Source organism: Perca fluviatilis, chromosome 10 (assembly GCF_010015445.1).
Source record: "Perca fluviatilis chromosome 10, GENO_Pfluv_1.0, whole genome shotgun sequence".
Classification (NCBI taxonomy): domain Eukaryota; kingdom Metazoa; phylum Chordata; class Actinopteri; order Perciformes; family Percidae; genus Perca; species Perca fluviatilis.
Genome location: NC_053121.1, coordinates 25862308 through 25886311, shown reverse-complemented (window position 1 = coordinate 25886311; position 24004 = coordinate 25862308). Strand labels below are relative to the sequence as shown.

At 41.0% G+C, this 24004-nt stretch overlaps 1 protein-coding gene across 1 annotated transcript in view; it reads left to right on the top strand.

The window, feature by feature from the left end:
- diaph2 (diaphanous-related formin 2) overlaps nt 1-24004 on the top strand; it is a 420870-nt gene that overhangs the window by 371888 nt on the left and 24978 nt on the right. Inside the window, 2 exon segments of the mRNA XM_039812941.1 lie at nt 44-136; nt 1392-1457. Coding sequence (XP_039668875.1) covers nt 44-136; nt 1392-1457 — 159 coding nt within the window.

Below are 24004 nucleotides of genomic sequence, written 5' to 3'. Positions count from 1 at the left end.
CGTTCTATAAAACATTTTGCCTCTATTTTCTGTTCTCTCACAGAGGGAGATGAAACCGGTGTGATGGATAGCCTAATGGAAGCTCTACAGTCTGGAGCAGCCTTCCGTGATCGACGAAAACGAACACCACGCAATGGTAAGGCGGCGAAAAACACTGTCTTTATTTAATTTTTAATTTCATTTATAATTTTCTTTTATTTCTGACAGTCTTACCTGTCTGCAGAAAATAATACCACCTGCCCCCTTTAGTTGTTAAATGTTTGCATGCTGTCTATCATATGATTTGCTCTCCAGTTTGTATATAATTAGTGTGTATTCCAGTGCTTGTGTCCTTTTGACTATAGTTTCAAGGATTTGTGAGTAACAAGCACATAAAACATGAACACGTATAGGAACATATGCATATACAGAAAGATGTCATAGAAACAAGCACACATGTGGCCCAGTGCAGGTTATTAGCGATTTATTGTCCCTTTGCTATTCATAAAGCACTTATTATAATGTAGCCATGCTGGCTGCAGTTGGACCAAGGCTGATTTAGTGTAATCCTGGTGTTAACACATTCCATTCTACCATGATGAATGGCCTGTACCCAGGGGAGTACTACCTAGTAGGGGTGCCAGGATCAATTCATATGCAAGTCAGAGTTCTACAGAAGAGCCACAGGTGCTTCCATTTCCACACTGGCAATCGCGGTAGAAAAAAGGATGGGAAAATAAAATCTGACCAATGGCTGGATTCGATGATTCTGTATTAGACACAAAGTCTCACAAAGCAAGCAGTAGAAATGAGCATACAATTTTAAGGTGGAGCAGGCAAATTTCTGTCTAAACTATCTTTTTAGATTGTTGCTGGGCAATATTTACATTTAGAGAGAGTTGTAATACTTATTTTATCACCCAATGAAAATTGTTACAATTTAAAAAACACAATTATATTGTAATGCTCTTTGTAAATCAAAAACAATTCATTTCAAAATATTAATATAATACATGAAAGATAATTTAACTATGATTCAGTATTTGAAAAAACCATACACAAGTGTATAACAACTAACACACACATGCACAGATACTTTACTCTTATTTCAACACCTATAATGCTGCTTATCAATAGACATAACCAGCTCCATTCTTCACTTGCAGCTTTTTCATACCATATTTCTGTGTTTGGGTTTAATGTGAGCCTGTGCCTGTGTCTAAATGTGTGTGCAGGTGTCTTAGCAAACCTAAAGGGTTTTTGCCAGGCTCAATGTGGTTAATTCTTGCCAAATATCTGAGATGAGTCACCTCTGATGTTTATTTCTCTTTTCCTCTTTCACCATCCTTCCCCTCTTCTCTTTTTATTTTGTTTTTCTTTCTTTATGTTTTTTATCACCAACATTGTTACAGGTGATCAAAGCCCTTCCAGTCCATCGTCTCGGTGGCCGGGTGCTAACTATGGTAACAGAACCCTAGGTGTGTGTTTTTAACTATCTTTTTAACCCAGGCCCAGCAACACCCTGTCTCCTACTGCACTTCCCCTGGCTGCATAACTCACATGTCCTTCCTGTCAGAACACTCAAACTGAGCTGGTCTACAACATGCAGAGTCCTGTGCTGAGTTACTGAATTTGACTAAGCAAATATGTAAGATTTACTGTAAAAAAGCAAAACACACTATACAAAAGAACAACAACATGCCATTTTAAGTCCTTGCCACTATGTAGGTGTAGCATAAGGTAACATTATTCCAGTTACTGTGGAACACCATTTTACAGCAACTGTACTTTTGGCTAATGGCCAAAAGGCAGAAATTCACAGACAAAATGGTGCCCTGTGTTTATTGGAATAGGGAACCACAGCTTAAAGTGAAACTAACAACAGTGGAGGTTACATCAAATCTATGTCAATTGTAGGAGTCGTTATTACTACGTCTACCTACAGTAAAAAAATAATACATATACCTTATGTAATGCAGCATATTTCATTTCAGTTATACATTTATTTTGAGCATAGGATCACGTTGCAATGTGCAGCAGTAAAGAAGGAAAATCTAGACTGGAGAGACTATAATTGCCAATTATGCTAGTATGCTGAGTGGCATGATGTAAATCTTACATTGCATATCATTTTTAATTTTAAATTACCTTTAATATCCAATACAGTAAGGTTAACTCAAATTGAAGTTGCCTTTGTGTTGGCCCCTTGATCCTACATGTTTAAAGGTGCTGTAGGTAGGATTGCGAAGATCCAGGACTTAGCCAAAAAATGTTAACATCGACAACTTCTCAGTCCCTTCCCCCTTTCCAGCAGTGATTGACACGCAGTTAGACACCCACCTGGCCCTGATTGGTGCATCTGAACAGGGAGTGGTGGATTTTTTTTTTTAATCACCTGCTTCATGTAGTTCTACTCAAACATAGGGTCAGTTTCAGCAAATATGACAGAAAGTTAGTTGTATAAGTCTTACCTACTGCATCTTTAATCTTACAACGCTAATACAATCCTAATAGCAGTCACGCTATCATTTTTTATTCATTTGGCATAATTTCTGTCTTGTAGAGCAGCTCCAGTTATTATCGAATTGTCTTTCTCTTCCTGTTAGTCTATGGGCATGATATCACTTCCAGTCTTGTGGCAATGTTGGGGAAGTGTTCTGCTGGGGAGGTTTGCCCAATGCTTTGGCCACTCATAATTGTGTTGAGTAATACCTTTCTTTTTTCCTATATGTTTGGTAAATGGCTAACTGATGTGCAACAGAACCCCAGATATGCCTCTTTTTGAAGGATTATTGCCTTGTATGCCATACTGTGCAAGCCTACTTTGAGGCAACTTTGGCTAAAAATGAATTGTCTGCAACTCTCAAGAGATTGGTGCTCTGTGTCTTGCAAAAATGTCTCTCTTGCCCTAATATATTTAACATGTTTTGATTGCATGTCCAAGTACCTGACATTGCTGTTTTTTTCATGGATGACAGTATATCTCAAACGTACATAGAGTGTGATGCTTAAACAATTTATTTATATATTTTGAAAAGTAATGTTCACTTCAGAAGAAGAAAGAAATGTGTTAATATTTAATTAACCGGAAGCTTTTAAAGTAATTTTTAATTTTAACACCTGGCTATGAAAACCATCTCTAAAGATGTGGAATGTTACCTCTTTAGTGGGAAGAAGCTGTTGCTAGTACGCAAGGCGTGGAAGTAGCAATTAAATATAGTTACGTTTAACTCTATGCACAACTCTAGAACCAAACTCCTGGAACAACTTTTCCACAGCTGTGGACATACAGAGTGACAATGGCTGGGTGGTTGTGCTAATACTTATGAACCCCAGATTAGCACTGCTAGCACTACTATGTTCAATATTTCATTGAACATGCGGATAGAGAAAGACTCTGGCTGTCTGTGCCTGTGTGACAGCCGTTTGGACTGTCAGGCCCTCTAGTAGTCTAGGTGGGTCCTGCAGAGGGCACCATCTAGTGCACCATAGTTCTGCAGGGGAAGGAACAATTAGGTGGATTGATGGGTAGGAACGCCATGCCTGTAAAATCACGGTTTTGCTTTGGTGGTTTGCAGCCACCTGCTCCTCAGATCTCTGCATGGTAAATCAAGACGGCTAGCTACACTATCTGTCCAATTTGAGTTTTCTGTTGCACAACTAAAACAACCTTTGAACGTATCCATGTTCCACCAAAACAAGTTCCTTCCCAAGGCTATTTTGCAGAGACGCCGTTGCTCCGTACGGCACTCAGCACCGCCCAAGACGATTGTGATTGGTTTAAAGAAATGCCGAGAAACCAGAGCACATTTTTCTCCCATCCCGGAATGCTGTGTGGACTAGCCAGACCCTCCTCCGTAGCGCTGTGGAGGAAGGTCTGGCAATGCGAGACTATGTTCATGACAGAGGGAAAGATTGAGCATAAGATGGGACATGCAGTTTGTAGCTTCAGCAGTTTTGCCAGCATTGTACTGTACTGTCTTGGTAAGGATGAAGCTAAGCATGAAAGTATAGCTCCCAATTTCCCAATTTAAGTTTCGGCCCTCACCTATGGTCAAGAACTCTGGCTAGTGACAGAAAAAAATAGATCATGGACAGGAATGCCAGGGTTTGTTTTGCTGGCTGTCTGGGTTCCTCCCAAAGAAAATAGCCCTCTGTAAGTAAAAGTGCAGCTCTTTTGTGCTGTAGAAGTCAATTGAGGTTGTCTGGGCATCTGATCAGGATACTTCCTGATCACCATCCTGATCTGTTGATGTATTCTTGACATGTCCAACTGGGAGGAGACCCAGACCATGAACATGCTGGTGGGATGTACCCTGCCTGGAAGATGTTGCTGGGTGGATGCTACCTGGACCCTGACAAATACCAGCAAATATGGTTGGCCATGTCATGCCATGTGATCATTGTAAAACTAAACACTGCCTCTCTTTGTTTAGGAATATGCTTGATGTACTTGAATATTCTGTATGTCTGTGACCTATTTTCCAATGATGACATGGCATTGTGCATCAGACCCTTCTCAGTTCACTTTTTTTTCCTAGTGCATACCTCTATGCTACCAGAAGACGGCTCCGTGTTTATTGATATGGAACCCGAACTGTGGTTTGATAAACAGCTGCATGGATTCTCTACCCTGAGGTGATGAGAGGGGGAAATCCTTTTGACATGCTGGCTCCATGGATTTTTTCTAAATGGAATCTGGAAATGAGTTCAGTTGCTATAGAGCATAGGGGGATTTGTGCGCAAGGATTTGTGTTTGTCCCCTTTCATGAGATGAGGTAAATTCCCCCAATGCTCTATAGCACCTGAACACATATCCAGATCACATTTAGTAAAAAAAAAATGGAAGGGGACAAACAAAAATCTTTACGCACAGTTTGAGGGAATTTTTTCCAAGTACTCTCCGTAAAGAGCAACAATTAAGTTCCCCAGTGACGGACAATTTGGTGAAAAAGTCACTGAAAGCTGTCTTTGGGTCGTCACTTCTTAGTGCATGGTGGGAGCTGTCAACGTTTTAGTCAGTATTTAAAGAATGATGGTATCATTTTTGGGTCAGTACAGCAACTTTAATGTTTCTGTACTTGTTGTACACTGTAGTGTACATATTTGCTTTCTCTCTGAATCAGGGACTAACAGCATTTTAGTCTCTGAATTTACTGGTGGAGAAGGTTCCTTAAGCATTTCTATCAGACAGTGTGCCAAATCTATTCAGTCCTGCTTGTCATGTCTGTTGTAATCTCATGCTTTAAAGCTTGATTAACCTCCTGTCATCCTCAAACAAGCCAGAGAGAGTCTCTCAGTCGCACAAGAATCTTCACTAACGTCAAAGGAGTTCATTTAAACCCAGCATGTAGCTTTTGTCATCCTTCCAGCTAAACTACATCCAGCAGACTACCTCAAGTGTCAGAACACAATTCTAGATGCCGCCAGTCACAATTACACCCAATTCTAGAAGCATTTCCTATTTCCTTGTCTCCACTTTGTGTAAGATGGAAAACCTAACCCGGGAGGCCATACTCATGTGTTATGCAATTACACCAGCCAGTCCTAATTCAACACACAGAAGCTGGATGGATTGATGGAGACCAGGAAAGCCACATTTCTGTTGTGGGTTCAGTCTCATTTCAGGAAGATAATGTATCAAGTAGTTTGTGGTGTTGAATGTGGTTGGTTTCGCACTATATACAGTATTACTCTTTTATTTATTTATTTTTTGCAGACAGTGTACTTTAAAATTAGGTTTTACTTGAATAAGGATAAGAAAGAATGTGGGTTAGCCGACTCCTTTTCTATCGCCTATTCCCTTTCTGGTGAGACAGTTACCTGGGTATCTTGCAGGGGATTGGTGGGTAGTGAGCAGGAGCCTCTCATACATCCTGGCTCATCGATTTTCAGTCAGGGATGAAAGCCACAGACTCAGTAGGTCTTTCATACTGGGGGGCATCCCAAAAGACACATCAATCAGATTTCAAAGAGAACCAAGCCAATCTTATTTATTTACTGCCTTTTCAACGTCATTACAATCCCAAACCAGGGCCTCTCCCTTTCCTTCTCTCTGCCCCACTCTCCTGCTTCACCTTCACAGGTCAGTCCATCAAAAGTTCCCTCCTCTGTTCTATATAGTAAGCCTCTTAAGGACCTATTTGACATTGAACAGGGAGGGATCATCTCACTCCCATTAAAAAATAGAGATGCAGTGATATAATGCTTGTCAGGGTTACGGAATTTCAGCCCAACTGTCTAATCCCCTGAAGCCTAGCAGTTAATTCAGCTGGTCAGGCCAGAGAGCGTGCCCCCTGTAAGTTTAATGAAGATTAAATTACCTATTTTCTCTCATGAAATTTTAAAGGAAGAAAGGGGATGAATTTGGAAGGAGGCAAATGAAAAGACCAAAGGAAAGTGTCTGTAAAAAGGAGATGCTGGCAAAGATAAAGACATTGTGGGTTCTCTAATAACCCACAATGTCATTTGTGACATAGATCTTATTTTAATACTTGATGAGTGACCGTCATTCCCTTAGCAATTAATATGTTCACGCATATGTTGCACCCATCACTTTGTCTCTCTCTTGTCTCTCAACCTCTAGCAGTTGTTCTCCTGTACTGTTTCACACGCACACATGTGCAAGCTTGTGTCACATATCGGATAAGGTTTGTTGCTTAGGGTGTCTCTGAGTTGATGGCTAAAGCCCTTTGCCTTCACAAGCTCCTGGCTTCCACTTCAGGGTGTTGATAGATGTTATTCATTGGGGCAACCCTAGAGGCGATCCTGCAGGAAGTGGCGCTAACATGATTTGGGCCGAAGAGACCCAGAGGGTGTCAGTGCCTCTTGCTATAGCCTGGATCGCTTAGTAGATGTGAGATATCAATAGAGTAGATGAGAGCAGAGCTCTGTAGAGACGTGCTGCTTGAAATATATCACCTGCGTCTCATAGATAAGGACATTTACAGCAGCCAAAGGGAAAGGCAGATGGGAAGGAACTGAGGCATGGACAGCCACTCTATTTAACATTTGACGTCCTAGGGCATAGACAAAGCCATTGTCCCTCCCATTGACCCATAGGGCCTTTCTCTGGACCTGATCATTTTTCATCCACAGCAGAAAACCCATCGTGAAAATATAGATGAAGATTTTATGTACCATTTGAGTACCCTTGACGCATAACTGATTCGTTGCTTGACTCTGCCAAGAGAGGACGTAAAGTAAGTGAAGTGTGACATGCAGCCATTTTGAGAGGATAAATCAAATCTTAATAAAAGGCGGTCTCTCTGAGTGGAAACCAGGGGTCCCTTACCCCTGTCCTGCTGTTAAGTACCCCCTAAACCCTCTGCTGTTTAAATTATACAGAAGGTACAGTATCTACTTGAGTACAGGGTGCTTACAGCGGGCTGTCTACATGCCCTTTTGATGCCGTTATGCCCTTTTACAACTCCCTGTCTACGAAAACTTATCATGTGGAGCCTAGCTCCCTTTGGTAACACTTACTTTTTCTTTTTCTTTTTTTAAATAAAGTCAATGACCTAGTGCTATAATGGACTCAGAGCTCTCAACACCTATGTCCAATATTGTTTTACTTCATTGGCACAGGGCCTCATTGATGTAGAAAGTACTCAGCCCTCCCGCCTAGTGGACCATCAATGAACAACTGCAGAGCAAAATGTCTACTAGCTTATCATATTCAATAATATCCCAGAGCGTTTGCAGTGGGCTGCTTTTTTTTTTTTTCTTGCTCACTCTCCAAACAATATTGGCTTTCAAGTATGTGGGCAGTTATGAAAGGTCACCCTAAGTGTAAATTATCATTGCTGGATCAATTTTGGAGGGCAAATAAGCTTTGGAGGCCCCATAATGGAAGGTTTCATCTTATTTTTACCCAGGGCACACTCACACAATAAGATTGATATCGTTCATTGTTTGATGAATTCCTAATAGACCTATAAACTTGCAGAGCTTAAAGCCAAAGGAATGCCTGTGTAAGTCGGACCATCCCACTAGCTGAAAAATTGCCCTCATATAATTCCAATGGAATCTCGCCCAAGCCATCATGCTTAGTGTTGAAGGATGGGCAACTTGTGTCTGTTGAATTAAACCATATTTATCGCTCATTAGGCATACAGCAGGGCCAACTGATGATCGGCTAGAGAACAAATAATGTGCGGTGGAATAGGATGCCATCCTATGTGGTTATGTGTTCCACTGACAATAAGTGGTGGTGCCAGATTCAAATATTTCTTCCTCTGCTGTCATACTTATGTGTTTTTTTTACCTCCATAATATGATGTGGCTATTATAGAAGTATAGGATATAAGGTCCAGGCTGATGTTTGCATTTGAAGTGTCAGTCACTAAAATCTGTCAGCCTCAATGAGGTGGAATTAATATTTTACTTTCACATTAGGTGGGCTTGATGTCTGTAATAGAGAGGTATATAAAAGTAACGGCAGCCTGGGCGATGAGTGATAATAGTAATTCCCAATTACAGACAAAGACAGAATGTGTCAAAGAATGTTAAATGTTCCATAATAGTAAAAGTGATGTTGGGAACAAGCATATTATATTATACAAGAAATTACAATTTACTCTATGTGATGCTCTCAGCTTGAAGTATCTGGATCTTGCAATATTGCTTTCCTGACTTGAATACATTCAACAGGTTTTCAGTGGCGTTAATTAAGTCATATCTTCCTTTTCTGAAGTGCAAGAAGGCTGCAGTTCCATCATATACTCATTTTTTTGAGTATGCTTCGATGCATATTTGGTTAATAATGTTTCTGAGATGAATCTGGCAGCAGGTGAAATTAACACTAACATCAAGACTTTACATGGTTCCCTGTGATACAGTGTAAAACGTGAAGCAGGATCTATGAAGGTAAAACTACCTGTAATGCTTGAATAAAAAAACAAAACCAACAACTAAATGCATTCAGAAAAACATATTTGTGAAAATTGCAGAAGAAATTATTGATTAAAAGACAAATACAAGTTACTTTTGAAGTTCCACGAGCTCCAATGACTTACAGTTGATATACTGTATAAAATATAATAAATGACTGCAACTTCTCTCAGTCTGTACGTTTTTGTTGTCCTATAATGGCTGTACTCAAAATACTAGAAAAATAAAAATACGGGCTGGGATTGCCTCCACACGGCTCTCACAGACCGTTCCCCAATAGTGAAATGGACGTTTTTTTTAGTTTGTTTTTTTAACAACACACACAGAGGGAGTGTGACTTTATTCTCTGCTCAGGACCCCATTACTCCACTATATCTATACATAACAAATATATTTTTGCTGCTATATTAATTTTCTGAATGTTGAGTAGAGCATTGTAAAGCCTGACAGACTTTTTAAGTTAAGTTTAAGGACAATTATTTCTAAAGCTATGTTAGAAAACTTTAATTGGATTAGTGTGCACACCTTTCAATTAACACTAAGGAAAAGAATGTTTGGCAATTTTGACAACAGCAGTAAGCCTCCCACACCGTTGTAGGATTTGCACATTTTCACAACCAAAGTGTTGTGTTTACTTAATGTGAATTCATGCAGTAGATCATCTATTTGGCTGTCTGAACAACAAAAAGCAAAAGCTTAATAATAGGCATATATTGCTTTTAGGCACTGACCTGAAAGTGTGACATCCGGGCTCAAAATAAATCTGTACTTAATGAGTGATGGTCACTACTGCATCTGTGAAAACATCAAGTGAATCCTGATCAGAAGAGCAATGTTTTCATCATAATACTGTACATACAAGGATAAATGCCGCCACCTGATCAGACTTATAACTGAGAAAAATGATTTATAATGTAGGTTGTCAAATTATTTGTGAGACACAAAGAGAGGGAGACAGATGACAAAACAGTTTAGAAAGGTAAAGAAAAAGGCTAGTTGAGACGTTCAACCCAGTTGACAAATACAGTGTTCAAGGATTGAAAAAAACTGAACTTGTGATCTCTCAGGGTATGGTGGAAAGAGGTGCATACGTGACAGGGAGAAGGTAGAAGAGAGAAGCATGGGATTAGATGAAATGGAGTGAGTGGATGTATTGTGCAGTGATAGACACATGTATCCATAGTGATAGCTATACATAGTTAAAGATGGCAAGAGAGACCAAGAGGGTTAAATAAAGGTAAAAAGCAGAATAACAGAATACCATCCTCTACTCACTCTCACACACTCACACACACACACACACACACACACACACACACGCATACTTGGTGTGCAATCAGCAAGAATGCTCCCCACACTCAGGCACTCCCCCTCCAGTCAAGCATGATTGTGCTTGACATGGTTCCATCACTAATGCTGACTGATGCCCATTTGCTAGGCTCTTCACATTTATTAATTTATCTGTTTATTTGCATCAAGTTTATTTATTGATGGGCCTCAAGGATACGGTGGAAAATCTCCATTTGCTCATATAAGGAAGCAAGAAATGGAAGGCTATAAGGGTGTGCAACGTTTACACGTGAATGAACAAAAGATAGCAGGACAGAGTTCAGCTTTTCTATTTAGATTCCAGCAGTTGAAATAGCTATTCCTTTCTGGTAATGGAAAAGTGATATGGCCCATTTAGTTACTTAGCACTAATCCCAGTGGTTTAGCCGCATCTCTATTTTTTCTTTCCTTTTATCTCTTTGTCTTTCTTCATTCGTTCTTTTGACTTCTATTTGGTTAGTGTCTGATGGAAAGATTTGAGTGGGGTCAAATTACTCCCTTGCCTGTATGAATTTTCCCAAGCTTCAGCAGACCTCTCAGCCACATTATGTGCATGCAGCATGTTACTGTTGTAGTTGACCACCAAATACCCATAAGGGTTTTAAATGCATGCTCTATTTAAAGGTACACTATGAGTTGCTGCATGCTTTCAGCGCAATTTCATTTTTGTCTCAAATCGTAGGCATTTCTCCTTGATCCGCTAGCTGCCTGCCCCCTGAATACACTGTGAAAAAGCCTGGTCTCGTGAGACAACACAGGGTCATAAACGTCAAACAAACACTAGGGGCACAGGCTGTGCACCAGAATACAACAAACCACTCCAGCCAATCACCGACAAGATGGTTGGGGGTGGGGGTTAGTGACAGTTAGTCAGTTAAGGCCGTTTTATGCTGCTGCGTCGAATCGACGGCGTACCCCCGCAGACCCCTCTGCGTCTACACCGTAGCCTGACGTGCACCTCTCGAAAAATGTAACTACACGTCGCTCGGCCGTGGCTTGGTAGCGTTGCATTTCCCCCGACTCATTTCCTGGTTCTCCTTCTCCATAAAAAACATGAAATCAAGGAGATGGTTAACTGTTCCTTTCTTGGTCAGAAAACACATGGGAGACTCTTTGTTTCTCTCACTATGACTCTAGAGTTGGTACTCGCCCCGAAGCTAATCGTCGTCACTCTCTCACTTCTCCCTCGCTCTCCCCCACTCCTCACACACAAACACATATGGCGGCTCGACGCACACACCAGCGTACAAGTATAAACATCAGGCATCACTTACGTAGGCTACGGCGAAAGCTCTGCGTGTAGTCTCCGCAGAACCATAAAACAAGCTTAAGTCATGACAGTTACGGAAACATGGGGGGAGGGGAGAGCTTGCTCTGTTTTGTTTGAAATTTACTTGGAACGTGAACAGAAGTGACCATGCAGGAACTCATAGTGCACCTTTAATGCCCAGTGTTCACATAACCTCCCATTTTAGTGTAAATCGATTTTTGAAGTTTTTGGGCTATGGTCTTTTATTTTGTCATGGCTTTACATATTTTGTCGTAGCTTTTTAATAAGATGTCCCTTTCCATGTGATTATTACATAGAATGATGCAATTAGAGCATAATGAGTGTAAGTGTAATTGTTGTTTATTTTTACAATGACAGATTTGCTGTTGTAAGCTACTGAGGGAACAGCGATGCTTAATTACCCACAAGTGTACAATTTGAGATCATTAGCTTTGGAAGCCAATATCTTTGGCCAGAGGTCTGCCAGAGGACCTTTGGTCCAATGTTGTAGTGGTAAAAAGAATACCAAGTTGAAAACTGCTGAGGGACTTTTATTTAAACATCCTAAATGTAGGTTTTCTTTCCACATTTAAATTTCTGTAAATCAGTTTGCCTTAATCTACAATTTTGATTAACTTCTTTAAGGATAAATCTTAGAGCAGCTGGTGGGTTAAGGGGAAATAAACAGAGCTCGGGGTGTTCTTTAAAGAGGGGATCAGTTGTCGGATTTGAGACTCACTTGGTAGGGTTATTAGGAGAGGATAAAAGAGACCATAGTACAGAGTTGTTGCCTGTGCACCTGTGTATCTAAAAGCAATTGTATCCCTCCATCGGGGGCTGAAGAGGAAACAAATTAGTTACAATTCTTTACATATTTTACCGCATGCCCAAAATTATATGAAGAGCTGCCATGCTCCCTCTTCAGCAGGAGCTGATTGGCATCTGTGTTCTTATGGAGTCACGAATCCTACCCAACTTCATCTGTGAGTTTATTTGAATTCATCCAAAATGAAGGAGAAAGGGGGGATAAACAAGAAGGAAGCACAACAGCTTGGTATTCATGAATTACATAAATTACAATGTCAGTCTCCTAAGACATGACTAATATGTCAAGTTTAAAAATAGACAGTTTGCCACAGTTGAGACCCTCTGCCTCCAGTGGACAAGGATTAAGCAGATAGATGGTAAAGGTTTTTTTTTTTTTTTTTTTTTTTTTTTTTGTGTGTGTGTGTGTGTGTGTGTGTGTGTGTGTGTGTGTGTGTGTGTGTGTGTGTGTGTGTGTGTGTGTGTGTGTGTGTGTGTGTGTGTGTGTGTGTGTGGGTGTGTGGGTGTTTGTGTGGGTGGGTGGGTGTGTGGTGTCTGACTCAACTTTACTGTATACTTGTATACATGCACAAGTATACTGTGTGTGATTTATTTGTGTACACTGTATATATTGTATGTATGTGTATATGTGTGCAGTTATACTGTATGTAAACCGACCTGGGTTTCCATGAAAAGTTCATTACCTTAGTTATGGCGGCAGTATATGAGGGCCTAAAAAGTAGCCGGACAGTATAGGGGTCATGCATTAGTGGAAAGCCAGTGGAGGTTGCTGAGTTTGTAATATCTGCACCCTGAAGGCATTGCCAGCTAAGTAAAGGACGAGGCTGCACACTGCATTACCTTTACTATTATATTTTTCCTTCCACTCTAGATGAGTTTCTTCCAGTGGCTCAAGTCACTGTTGCCCCGGGGCGGATTATGGCAGATGGAAGCTGTAATGTTTCTTAAGATTTCCGACAAGTCAGGGGAGAGAGTGTGTCCATACGTTTGATCTTTTTGTGTGTGTGCATGCATGTTTTGGTGTGATTGTGTGTGCTGTTTATTTGTGGGAATGTTTACTGAAGCTTAGCGTTCCTTGGCAGGCCAGCGGTTGACCTGATTTCTGTGTCACAGCGTGACTCACACAAGTTAGCTTTTTAAGGAGACCATAAGGTCAGCGTGAAAACTAAAGCCACAGATATGTCGCCTAAATCTTCTCCCATACAGACTCCAGCTGTGGCATGGCTGAATATGCATAAATATTCTGTATTGGCTAAATATAGCATTCCATCATTGTAAATATTTAGCCACCATGCATTATGATTAGTGAGAGAGCATGTAAAATCATTTATGGTCTGCATTATTAAAGTCTCATACATGCTAGGGCTCTTTCTTCACTCCTAATACCACCATTAATATGTTTACGGGGGTGGCTACAGTCTGTCTAAGAAATTGATTTTTCTTTTGCCAATTGTAAAAGTTTTATGACAGTCAATATGGCTGAAGAAGCAGCCCTTTTATTATTTTACTGGATCTGCTGCTAGCTGAATAGATGGTTCCTGCTTATAAAGCTTGAATAATTGAACAGGGGAATCAGTCAATGAGAGGAGGAGGCACAAGGTCTTGATGGCTAGATGGCTGAGATGACAGCTTGTGAAAGAAAAAGACAGCAGACTGATTAGCCAATGTGTCGTATTGCTTTACAGCTGTCTGTAAACTATGCTCTCTCATCTCTTTCCCCCCTCTCCTTCTAACTCATCCCCTTTCTTAGTCTATTACTCTCCTTCCTCTTTCACTCCCACCTTTACCTCTTTACTCTTGTATTACTCCTATTTGTTCCTTTTCAACCTTACTTTGCCACATTTCTCACCCCCTCCTCAACCTAAGTTTTCTTTAAATGTTTTATTTATCCTCACATCCTATCTCCATCCATCCCAATGACCCTATGTCACTCCAGGCAGAATTATTACTCTTGGATGGAACATCGGCTCAGTGGCGCCGTACTCTGCTCTCTCCACATTATCCATTTATGGAGTATCCCCTTTTGTGGTGAGCCATCTTCCCATAGCCCTGTAATGATAGGAGTCTTGGCGACCCTGTGCATTTGCACTGTAATATAAGACATTCTCATTAGTCCATGGATTGTGCTCTCTCTCATGTCCATTACATTAATTGCTACACATCACTGCCTGCCAGGCCTCTCAGTATTCTGTTACACTGCTGGCATTCTCTGTCCAGCATCACCTAACTATGGGCCACAATCTCTTTGCCCGGGAAGGTGACAAAGGTAATTGAAAAACGGTATATCGAGAATTTGAAAAGATGTTTTCAGTTTTAAAAAAATCTCTCAAGGTGATAAACTGGCCAGTTTGTTTGTGCTTTGTTACATGCGTGAATAGAGAAAAAAAATTCAGATCAAATACATTGAAGCCAAGTGCCCTTTCACCCTCGCACCATCCCTCTGTTGTCAGTCATCTCTCCTCATAATAGGGAAGCAGGCCGCTACCATAATTGCTTTGATGGTCCAGCCTGAACAAATCACTTCTGGGCATAAAGAGAGGCCTTGGAGATGGCAGCCAGAGAGAAAAGGTGCGAATGAATTAAAGCACTTTGCGTTCCTCTGGGGCATGTGGCCCAGATTTTTCTTAAAAAAGAAAAAAAAAATCTAAGGAGAGGAAGGAGTGTGGGGGTGGGGTGTGCCTCGTTTCTCCCAAGACTAAATGGCAGTAAAAGCAATAATACACATCCAGCCTCCATTAAGCCAAAATGGAGAGCTTTTTCAGGGAAAACACAATGGCACTGACATAGTTAACTGGCAGGTGAAGAAAGAAGGATTTCACTGGAAATAATCTGATTTTGAACGGGGCTCCCATCTATGGGAGAACCTCTGGTCATGCCTTTTGTGAAGGAACAAAAGTTTGGCCCTTTAGAAGCAAAGCTTTGAATGTTTCAGTAGAGCTAAGTGAATGGGCCATGAGGACTGCAACAGGCAGACGTGAGACAGGGCCTTGTGCAGCAACCCTCTGCTTCCTTTGGACCTGACAATGTCAGAGCCTCCGCTTTATTCTCCCTATTTTGCTTTATTTTTCTTCAACCTTGAACCAAACAGAAAGGTTATACTTATTTGCTATTATTAGACACTTGTACAATTGGGATTGTATTCATACTGAGGCTGGTAATTAGAGTGTAAGCTTACACAGTTCATATCTCAAAAAGCTGTGTCACATTCTTTTGAAATTGTATTTCACTGGCAACCAGAAGTCTGGTAGATGTAAGAAGTAGATGTTAGTTGTCTGTGACTAACTGACGTGTGCATGATTTAGATATTTTCATTATTCTATTTTGAAGCGGGGTAGATGGTGCCTTTAGATGGTGGGTGACTGAGGAAAATCTGCTGTTTTCAGTAAAAGTTTAATTATGACTACAAGCTGCACAGGGTGAATTGTCATCAGTATGACACAAAAGGAGAGGGGCCATTTGACTAATCCTCCTACAACTCCACATAACCTCCAGGGGTCACGAGCCTCCAAACAAGACTCCATGGGTGTCTGGAACATTATTCTTTCCCAATGGCCTTGTCTATTTTCCCATGCAGGCAAAGGCACGCCCCTTGTTAGTTCCACCCTGATCCTTTTGCTTCTCTTTAAGTCAACCCACCAACCCATCTGCATCCCCCAATTTCTTGCTATCTTACCAAATCTTTGACCCCCTTTTTGGAGGGCATTGCTTTTGTTTGGGGTTGACAGACCATTCAATCCATCAGAGCTCCAGGTGCGGCTCTCTTGCAAAGGAATCATTCGTCCACATAAATGCAGACAGTTGATAGCATCAAACAGATAACACTTATAACTTGAAAACGAGAAATATTAAACCTGTCAAATATTTGGGTGTCATCTGCCAAAAAGTACATCTAAAAACAAAGATAATGAAAGTGGTATATTTTCCCCAAAAAGAAAGTTTTGACACAAGTCAACTTCAATGCATTATTCTCTCCTTTAATGGCTTTCTTTTATGTCTGTCTTGACTATCACTTTCCACGTCAGCCTATAAGGATGAGCGGTGGCTATAATTGCTTTTCATATAATAATTTTGCTGCTTTATTGTCGACACAAGCACAGTTTCCTTGTCAACTTCAGTTAAGCACATTCATCGTATGCACTCATTTGAAGAGTGTTCTTTAACAAAAATGAGGTTGAATACATCCACACGCAACAAAGACCAACCATTATCAGTGCTGACTAGGTAATTAGGGAGTCTCTCTGACTTGTTACTTGCCAAGGAGTGTGCAGTGGGTCCGTAGCCATGTATCCAACCATGTGTTTCAGGGAACTGTCTAAGGCATTACTTCTGCCCTCCCTCCATCCATAATTAACCTCCCTCTATTCATAATTCAGATGTGTTCTTCACACATCTTCTGGTGATATGACATTATTTTTCAGTGGCTAAACAGACATTGTGACGCCCCTGGTGCATGGGCATGTGTGCATCTGCCTGACACACTTTTGACTGTCGAGGCTCCACCCCAGCCACAAGTGCACGGTGAAAGACAAAGCTGCCATCACTTTCTTTGTTGTTTTACAACTGCAGGATATGTTTATCGGCTTATTCTTTTACTCTCAAGGTTTATCATTTTTGTTTCATTTTATTTCAGATGGTACGTGACATGAAAGACGCCTGTGCTACCAGCTACAGCTTAAGTAATTGCTACACATGCCATTAATTGATCAGTGCTCAATGGTAATATTCACCTCTGTCGCTACTGAAACAGTCAAAGGTACATCAAAATACATAGTTTAAATGGTTAAGCTGTATGCTAAAGAAAATGCATTTTATACATAGATAGAAATCCTAACTTTCTTCTCATAGCATATTGTGAGTAAAAGAAAGAAAGGGATGCATGATGGCATCAGGTGACGCAGAAAGGTCATGTGAGAGAAGAGCAAAGACTTAGAGAGAGAGGGGCGGTGAAGGAGAGTAGGCAGTCATCCCATTGCCAAAGCAGCACTCAATATTGTGTCCAGTCCTGAAGGATGTGACATATTTCTCCAGTCTTTGTTGGCTGTTTTAATCAGCTTACATATGTCCTGGATGGAAATTGAATTTGTCTGGAAGAGAGGAAGATACTATTGGCTCTACCACTGTGTGTGTGTGTGTGTGTGTGTGTGTGTGTGTGTGTGTATGTATGTGTGTGTGTGTGTGTCTGAGAGTGTGTGTGTGTGTGTGTGCGCACACTTGCTTGCAAGTGTCTGTGTGTCTGTCTTTGTGTGTCTGTGCGTGCGCGTGTGTGAAAGCAGTGTCCGCACCAGAGCCAACCAATTCATAACAACAATGGATTGTGCTTCTCCCATACATCATTGTCAATGCAGCTCACCTCTGCAGCACCAGCTTATTTAATGGCAAAGACCTAAACTCAGAGTGTGCAAAAGACCCCCACTCCCCTTTTCTACCCATTTGCCCTCTGGCATTTGAAAGTGTTTTTGTTGGTAACGTGTGTGTGTTTGTGTGTGTGTGTGTGTGTGTGTGTTTATTTTTTGTTGTGTAAATGCAGGGTTTATAGAAAAGGTTTTACAGTATTGTTGAATGTTATACAGTCAAGTATATGTCAGTTTACACATTGAAGCAACCCACCTGTGATTGAACACATATCTCACCAAATGCTGCCTTACTGTGTTGTTGAGACAGTTGAGGATTGCACCCGACTTCATCTGGGGTTCAAGATGACTACTGTATATGAAGGCACACTCCATTAATCTGTCCGTCTACTGGGGCTTATGAACAGTCTGTCTGGCACAGCTAGACTGGAGGAGTTCATCTCTCAACAGATCGTCACTTTATGGATAGCATATTTTTTATTATTTTGAGCCAGCAGTCTTTTTCCGCAATCATGATTGATCACAAATATCATACAGTATGTTCCTGACTTGCAGCAGAGATTTTAAATAGGGGAGTCCTGAGCCTTCACATTGCAGAGAGTACTGGAGTGAGTCAAGCATTCTCTGAAAAGGAAGGCCAAGCTTATTCACCGTTTTCTATGATGCACTCTTGCCCTGTCTTTTGTTCATGGAAGTAGGGCATGTCAGGGGAAAAAAAGGCAGCACAAGATACAGTGCCTTGGGAGCAAAAAAATATAGAAACCACTTTTATCAAAGAATATTTTAACATTGCATACAGATGTGTGATACATGCAAGGATCCTAATACTGTCTACGCAACATTGCCATTGCTGTAGGTCCCATCCTGCTGCCAAATTAACACGACCCTCAGAGTAGGTCACAGTTTCTCACAAATAACTAAATACAGTACCTGTTCTTTTTAGGTCACATCATTTGCATGGGGGTTGTGCTTTTGGGGGGAAGGTTATAAGGCATTCTTGATTCAGATGCAAATGGGACAGTTATCAGCAGCCAGGGCCTGATGAATAATGGGTTGTACAAAACGCACGGCCCTGTATAAGGAAATGAAAGAGCGCCTCTTTTCTGCTCCACTGATTTCATTATAGACACTATTATTGGCTTAGAATGGCAACATCTATTATCTAGAGTCACAATGTGACCATTTTTTTTTTTTTTTTTTTGATGCGAACAGTCTTTTACTACTGTCAAACCTCTTCAAATATTGCTGCCCCAGATAGAGCAACAGGCACAATGCTGAGAGTGGGAGCCTTCAGGCAGTGGTCAGATATAGGAACAGTTAATAACTCTTTAGCCTTGAGATGGAGCTCTGCCCTGATGACTGTAACTTATGTCTTTCTTTTTTAGTATGTGGTCTTATGCAGCAGTTATATGGAGGACATTTGGGTTTGTCTCTTTGGCCACTGAAAGCAGATTGTACTGCTTAAAAATTTAATTTTTAATTAACATATTGCTATATGTGGTTTATATGGCAAGAATGTGGTAACATATTAAAACTGGTAACCAAAATGTTAAGTAGGGTGATGGGTCACATTTTTTCCAGTACCATTGAGTAAATGCAATTTTTGAAAGCTGACTTGTTGTTGGAAGACTTCTCATTCTTTTAGACCGCTGAACAACAATGACAAGATACAACATGACATTGCGTTCGTTGTCCATTTCATATACCCTCTTTCAAGTGCAGTGTTGTACCTGACAAACTGAATTGCCTCTAATATGGGGACACAAAAGTGAAAAGTAGATAATTTGGAGTGGAGGATCTAAAAATAGAAAAGAGCCTGTGGCAGAGGGAACAAGAAGGCAGAGAGATTGGCTGTGAATAAGACTCACTGACAATGTGATAACACTGTAACTAACCTCTTGGGATTTGTAATATGTTTCTTTACCTTAGCTAATACTACCCTCTGACTTTCCCACTGAATTATCATATATTTCATAATGTCTTTCTTTTTGGAGCATTTTATAGTGAATGACCACAAATTAGGTGTTTACTGAATGTTGAAGTGTGTATTGCAGAGACAAAATTGAAACATGTTCATTCTGCCAATCCCTTGATACGAGAGAATATATTACTAAAATATTCAAAATGATGTCAGTGAAGTAGGTTCCTCTTGGACTTTAGGAATATTACCAACATACATGCAAACATAAAACCAGCAAAGCCTAAAAAGGTTTTGAGGACATTCCTAATCTGCCATTTTACATATTTTTTTGCTGGATCAGTAAAGGCACTAATGTATGCGGATACCATGAAAAAACAAATTCTTAATTTGGGTCTTGGTCTGAGGATTTCTAAGAACCCTTGTTTTAGATAACAGACAAAAGGCAGATCTTGGACAGTCTTGCCATCCTATATCTAAAATGACTCTCTCGCTACCCCAGAAGCATGTGATTACAATACACCTCTAGTCTAATCCCTAAATTACCCCCACGACGATTGCTATCTGGCTTGCAAAAATTGAGTAAGCTGGCAGAGGAACAAAGTGGATAACAATGTCCTCCCCAGCCACAGCATAGAACAGACACTTTTATCAGAGTACCCCTGCATGTTCTGAAGTTAAGCAAATTGGTTCTGCTTTCAGTGAAGCACTGTGTAGTTTAGGTACCTTATAAAAGGGTTTACGGCACATCTTGCCAACCGGGTAGAAACATTCTTTTCTTCACAAAAATATCTGGCTTTGGTTAGATTATGTCTGTTTCTATTCCTGGGCTTGGTGTGTTGGGGCTCAATTCGCCAGGCCCTTCACCTCTCAGAGCTTAGCCTTAATCTGCATTTAACGGAGGCCCGGAAAAGACAGAAGTGATTATCACGTTATATGCTCAAAAGCCTTTATTTAATAATTTATTTTAATGTCTTTGACTCTTTTCAATGTATCATCTGGATGACAAAGTCAGAGGTTAGTTTTTTTTCTTTCTTAAGAGGATAAACAAATAATCTGAGAGTATGGGTAGACAGCAGCTAAGTTTAGTATCTGAGAATTCCCCATTTAATTGTGTTGTATTATTCATGTTGTATTCATGTTTTTTAAAGTCAAGTTGCAGGCAAAATTGGTTGGGTTTCAAGACAAGAGTTTGATGTAAATTGGATATAATTCAGTGAAAAAAGCTGTTAACAGGATCATCATAGGGAAGCCACAACAGGGTTCAATTAATTGATCAATTTTTATAATTCCAAACAAACTAATCAGGCAACAGTGACAGTTACACCTCTTTTTTATTTGTTAAAAAAATGTTGAGCTTTTAGTAGATTAATTACACTTCTTGTTGTAGCCCTGTTCTCCTCACTTCCCCTTTCGTTTACTGTCAGGAAACCTTCAGGCACCTTCTCCCCAGCACACGCACAGACACATACCATCCCCTCTCCTCTGGTCTTGTATGTAGTTGAAGTGATTGGATAAATAAGTTGTGCCATCCCATATGGTGGGCTGTCCTGCTGGATCTGATCACAGTAGTGAATGAAGGAGCCCATGAGTCACCACCGGTTTGTTCTGCCGCACTTGTCACGCTCCGCTGTCGTATACTTCCCTCTCTCCCTCCATCCATCCTGCGAGCCAACAGACGCCATGCCTTTTAAACTCTCTCGCCCTGTCGTTCACTGTCTGCCTCTCTCATGCACATCATAACTGCAATCTTCTGCATGCCCCCTCGTACTCCTCCTTTTTCTTCCTCTGTCAGTCTCTCTCTTCTTCCCTTTTCTTTCTCTCTATTTCCCTAGATGAGGTAAAGTCTGCGCCCTGTTCTCTGACAGCCTAAACATCAGTATGTTCCCCAAGCTCTGCACTTCCTTCACAGTCAGCGCCAACACCATTGTCATTTATAAACATTTTATGCCAGCTCTGTAGGGTAATGGCTAATTTCTCCCACCACACGGCTCTTCATTAAAAGTTGATTTTCTGTCAAAATGTATCCCAATCATATTAGCTGCAGCTACTTGGACAACTTTGGTTGGTCTAAGTTGCTCACTCTGATGCATCCATGGTTATATTTTTAATCAGTAAAGATGTTCATGTTATGCTTGAACAGAGCTGGTTTGATTTAAGAAAACATTATGTGGTTAAATAAGCGATAAAGCACGAAGAGATGTCTGGATATAAGACGACGACGAGATTGAGGTGATGACTTTCACAACGCATTAAGGAGTTTCCTTCACCAACTACATTATTTTCCTGGATCAGGACACCTCAGAGGTCATTATTGTGACAAACTACTGTCATTTACCAAATAACATAAAAGAGTAGGTTGTGTTTAATTAACTGAGGACAAAAAAAGGTTCAAAAAGAGACATTACTTAAAGAACATATGACTAACAAGTCTTTAGTGCTGCCCACAAAGACTCAGTTGAATAGACCATTGAAGAGGGCAACACCAGATGTCTTAAAGTTATAGTCCATAAGATTTGAGTTCGATTTTTTCTAGCAGCAGGTGGTAAGATGTAATTGCAGGCGTGCCTCTGGGACTTCATCTCCCAGAGTTACTTTCAAAAACAAACGACTGAATGACATCAGTAGATTGCAGCTCTTACCTGCGTGATGCCTTTACATGCTCCAGTCCACACACATAGCAGTTTAGTCTTAGATGAGCTAAGAGCTAATACATACATGAAGATAAGAGCCGTTTGGGGACACGCACAGCCGTGGAGATGTTAGGGCCGGGGAAGCAGCAGCAAGCTTACGTGGCTAACCTTGCTAATATAGTCAACAGTGCTAATGCAGCTATCGGGATTACTCACCAAGGCTATCGGTGAGGCGCGATGTTTTCCTGCACTGTTTACTGCGTTAGCACTGTTAGCACATAGCTTTAGCAGTCAAACGAGTAGAGCTGCTAGCCAGTGCACACCAAGCCTGGGTAAAGTTAGTGCACTTAGCCGAACGGCGGCCAGCATCTTAACAATGTGATATAAACATTACCTGATGAAGTGGAGGCCGAAGAAGAGCAGACAGCATGCACCACTTTCCCTTTATTTGCCTCACCCGGGAAGGAAAGGGCCGAACATCCCCTCCGACCCGAGTGGGCCCGGGCGCTATACATTGCTAACGTTATTAGCTGACACAGCATGGCTAACAGTGCTAACATCTAAACCAACCTGAGCATCAGAAAGTGCAGGAAAGAAAATGCACGTCCTTTATTGATAAAATAAGGGGGTTGTTGGTGCTGCTGCCTTCTCCCAAAGGTACGGCACGAGTCGGCACGAAGTGGGAGTGTGTAAGCAGGTCAGGGATGGTAAGTGAGCCCCGTAGCTCTCCGCGGGGTAGTGGAGCTGCCGAACCCGCTGGCGGCACCCTGACTGCTGCTGCTACGGGCGGAGATGAGAGCTCAGCTCCTCGGATGGTTTACAGCCTGGTTGTCATTTCCTGAGTGTTCGTCTCAAAAAGCGACTCTGTATAGAGAGGGTTGTTCATTACATGGAGGACAGACCAGAGTTTAGTTTGTTGTTTATTTTTCTTTGGACTAAATTTTCTTTTTATTGATTCACAATTGCAGTAAACAATACATCCGCAGAGTCACATTTACATTTTCTATCCCACCCATTCCAGAGACCCTTACATCTTAAAAGCAATAAATAAACAAATATAAAAAACAAATAAAGTAAATAATAATAAAAATAAATAAGAGGATGTAACCTAGGTTGTCTGCTGCCCGTGGAGGTCATATCTAAGGGGGAGCAGGGAGTCGGTGGACCAGGCAAGGTGTGGGCTTAGAATCAGGGGGACATTTCAGTAGCGGGGAGTTTGTCAACATAATCAAGTAGTGGTTTCCAGTGTGAATAAAACTTCTCGGGACGGCCTCAGGCTGAATTTGATTTTCTCCAGTTTTAGTAGGAATAACATCGTGTAGCCAGGCTTTAAAGGAAGGTGGCTGGGAGGATTTCCATAAGAGGAGAATTTTCTGCATTTTTCTGCAAAGATGTGGTCACAAGTTCATCAGGAGGCACCCCAAAAATAGCTATCTGTGGCGAAGGACTAACCGATATACCTAGGATGTCAGAAATAGATCTAAAAAAGGATTGCCAATAGTTAGGAACTTAACAGACAATTAACTTTAAAAAAATCTTACGGACAATAACTTGGAGTTTAAAATGATGGAGGCGATTTAGGCACTGGATTGTGACTTTTACTTTAATAATAATAATAATAACTGTTATTTATATAGCGCCTTTCATGAAACCCAAGGACACTTTACAAAATTACTGTGGCTAAGCCATAGGAGGAGTTTTTTTTAAATGTCCAGGGATGTAGCATTTTGGATATCTGGAGGGAGGGTGTTCCAGAGGGATGGGGCTGCAACACTAAAGGCTCTGTCTCCGAAGGTACAGAGTCTGG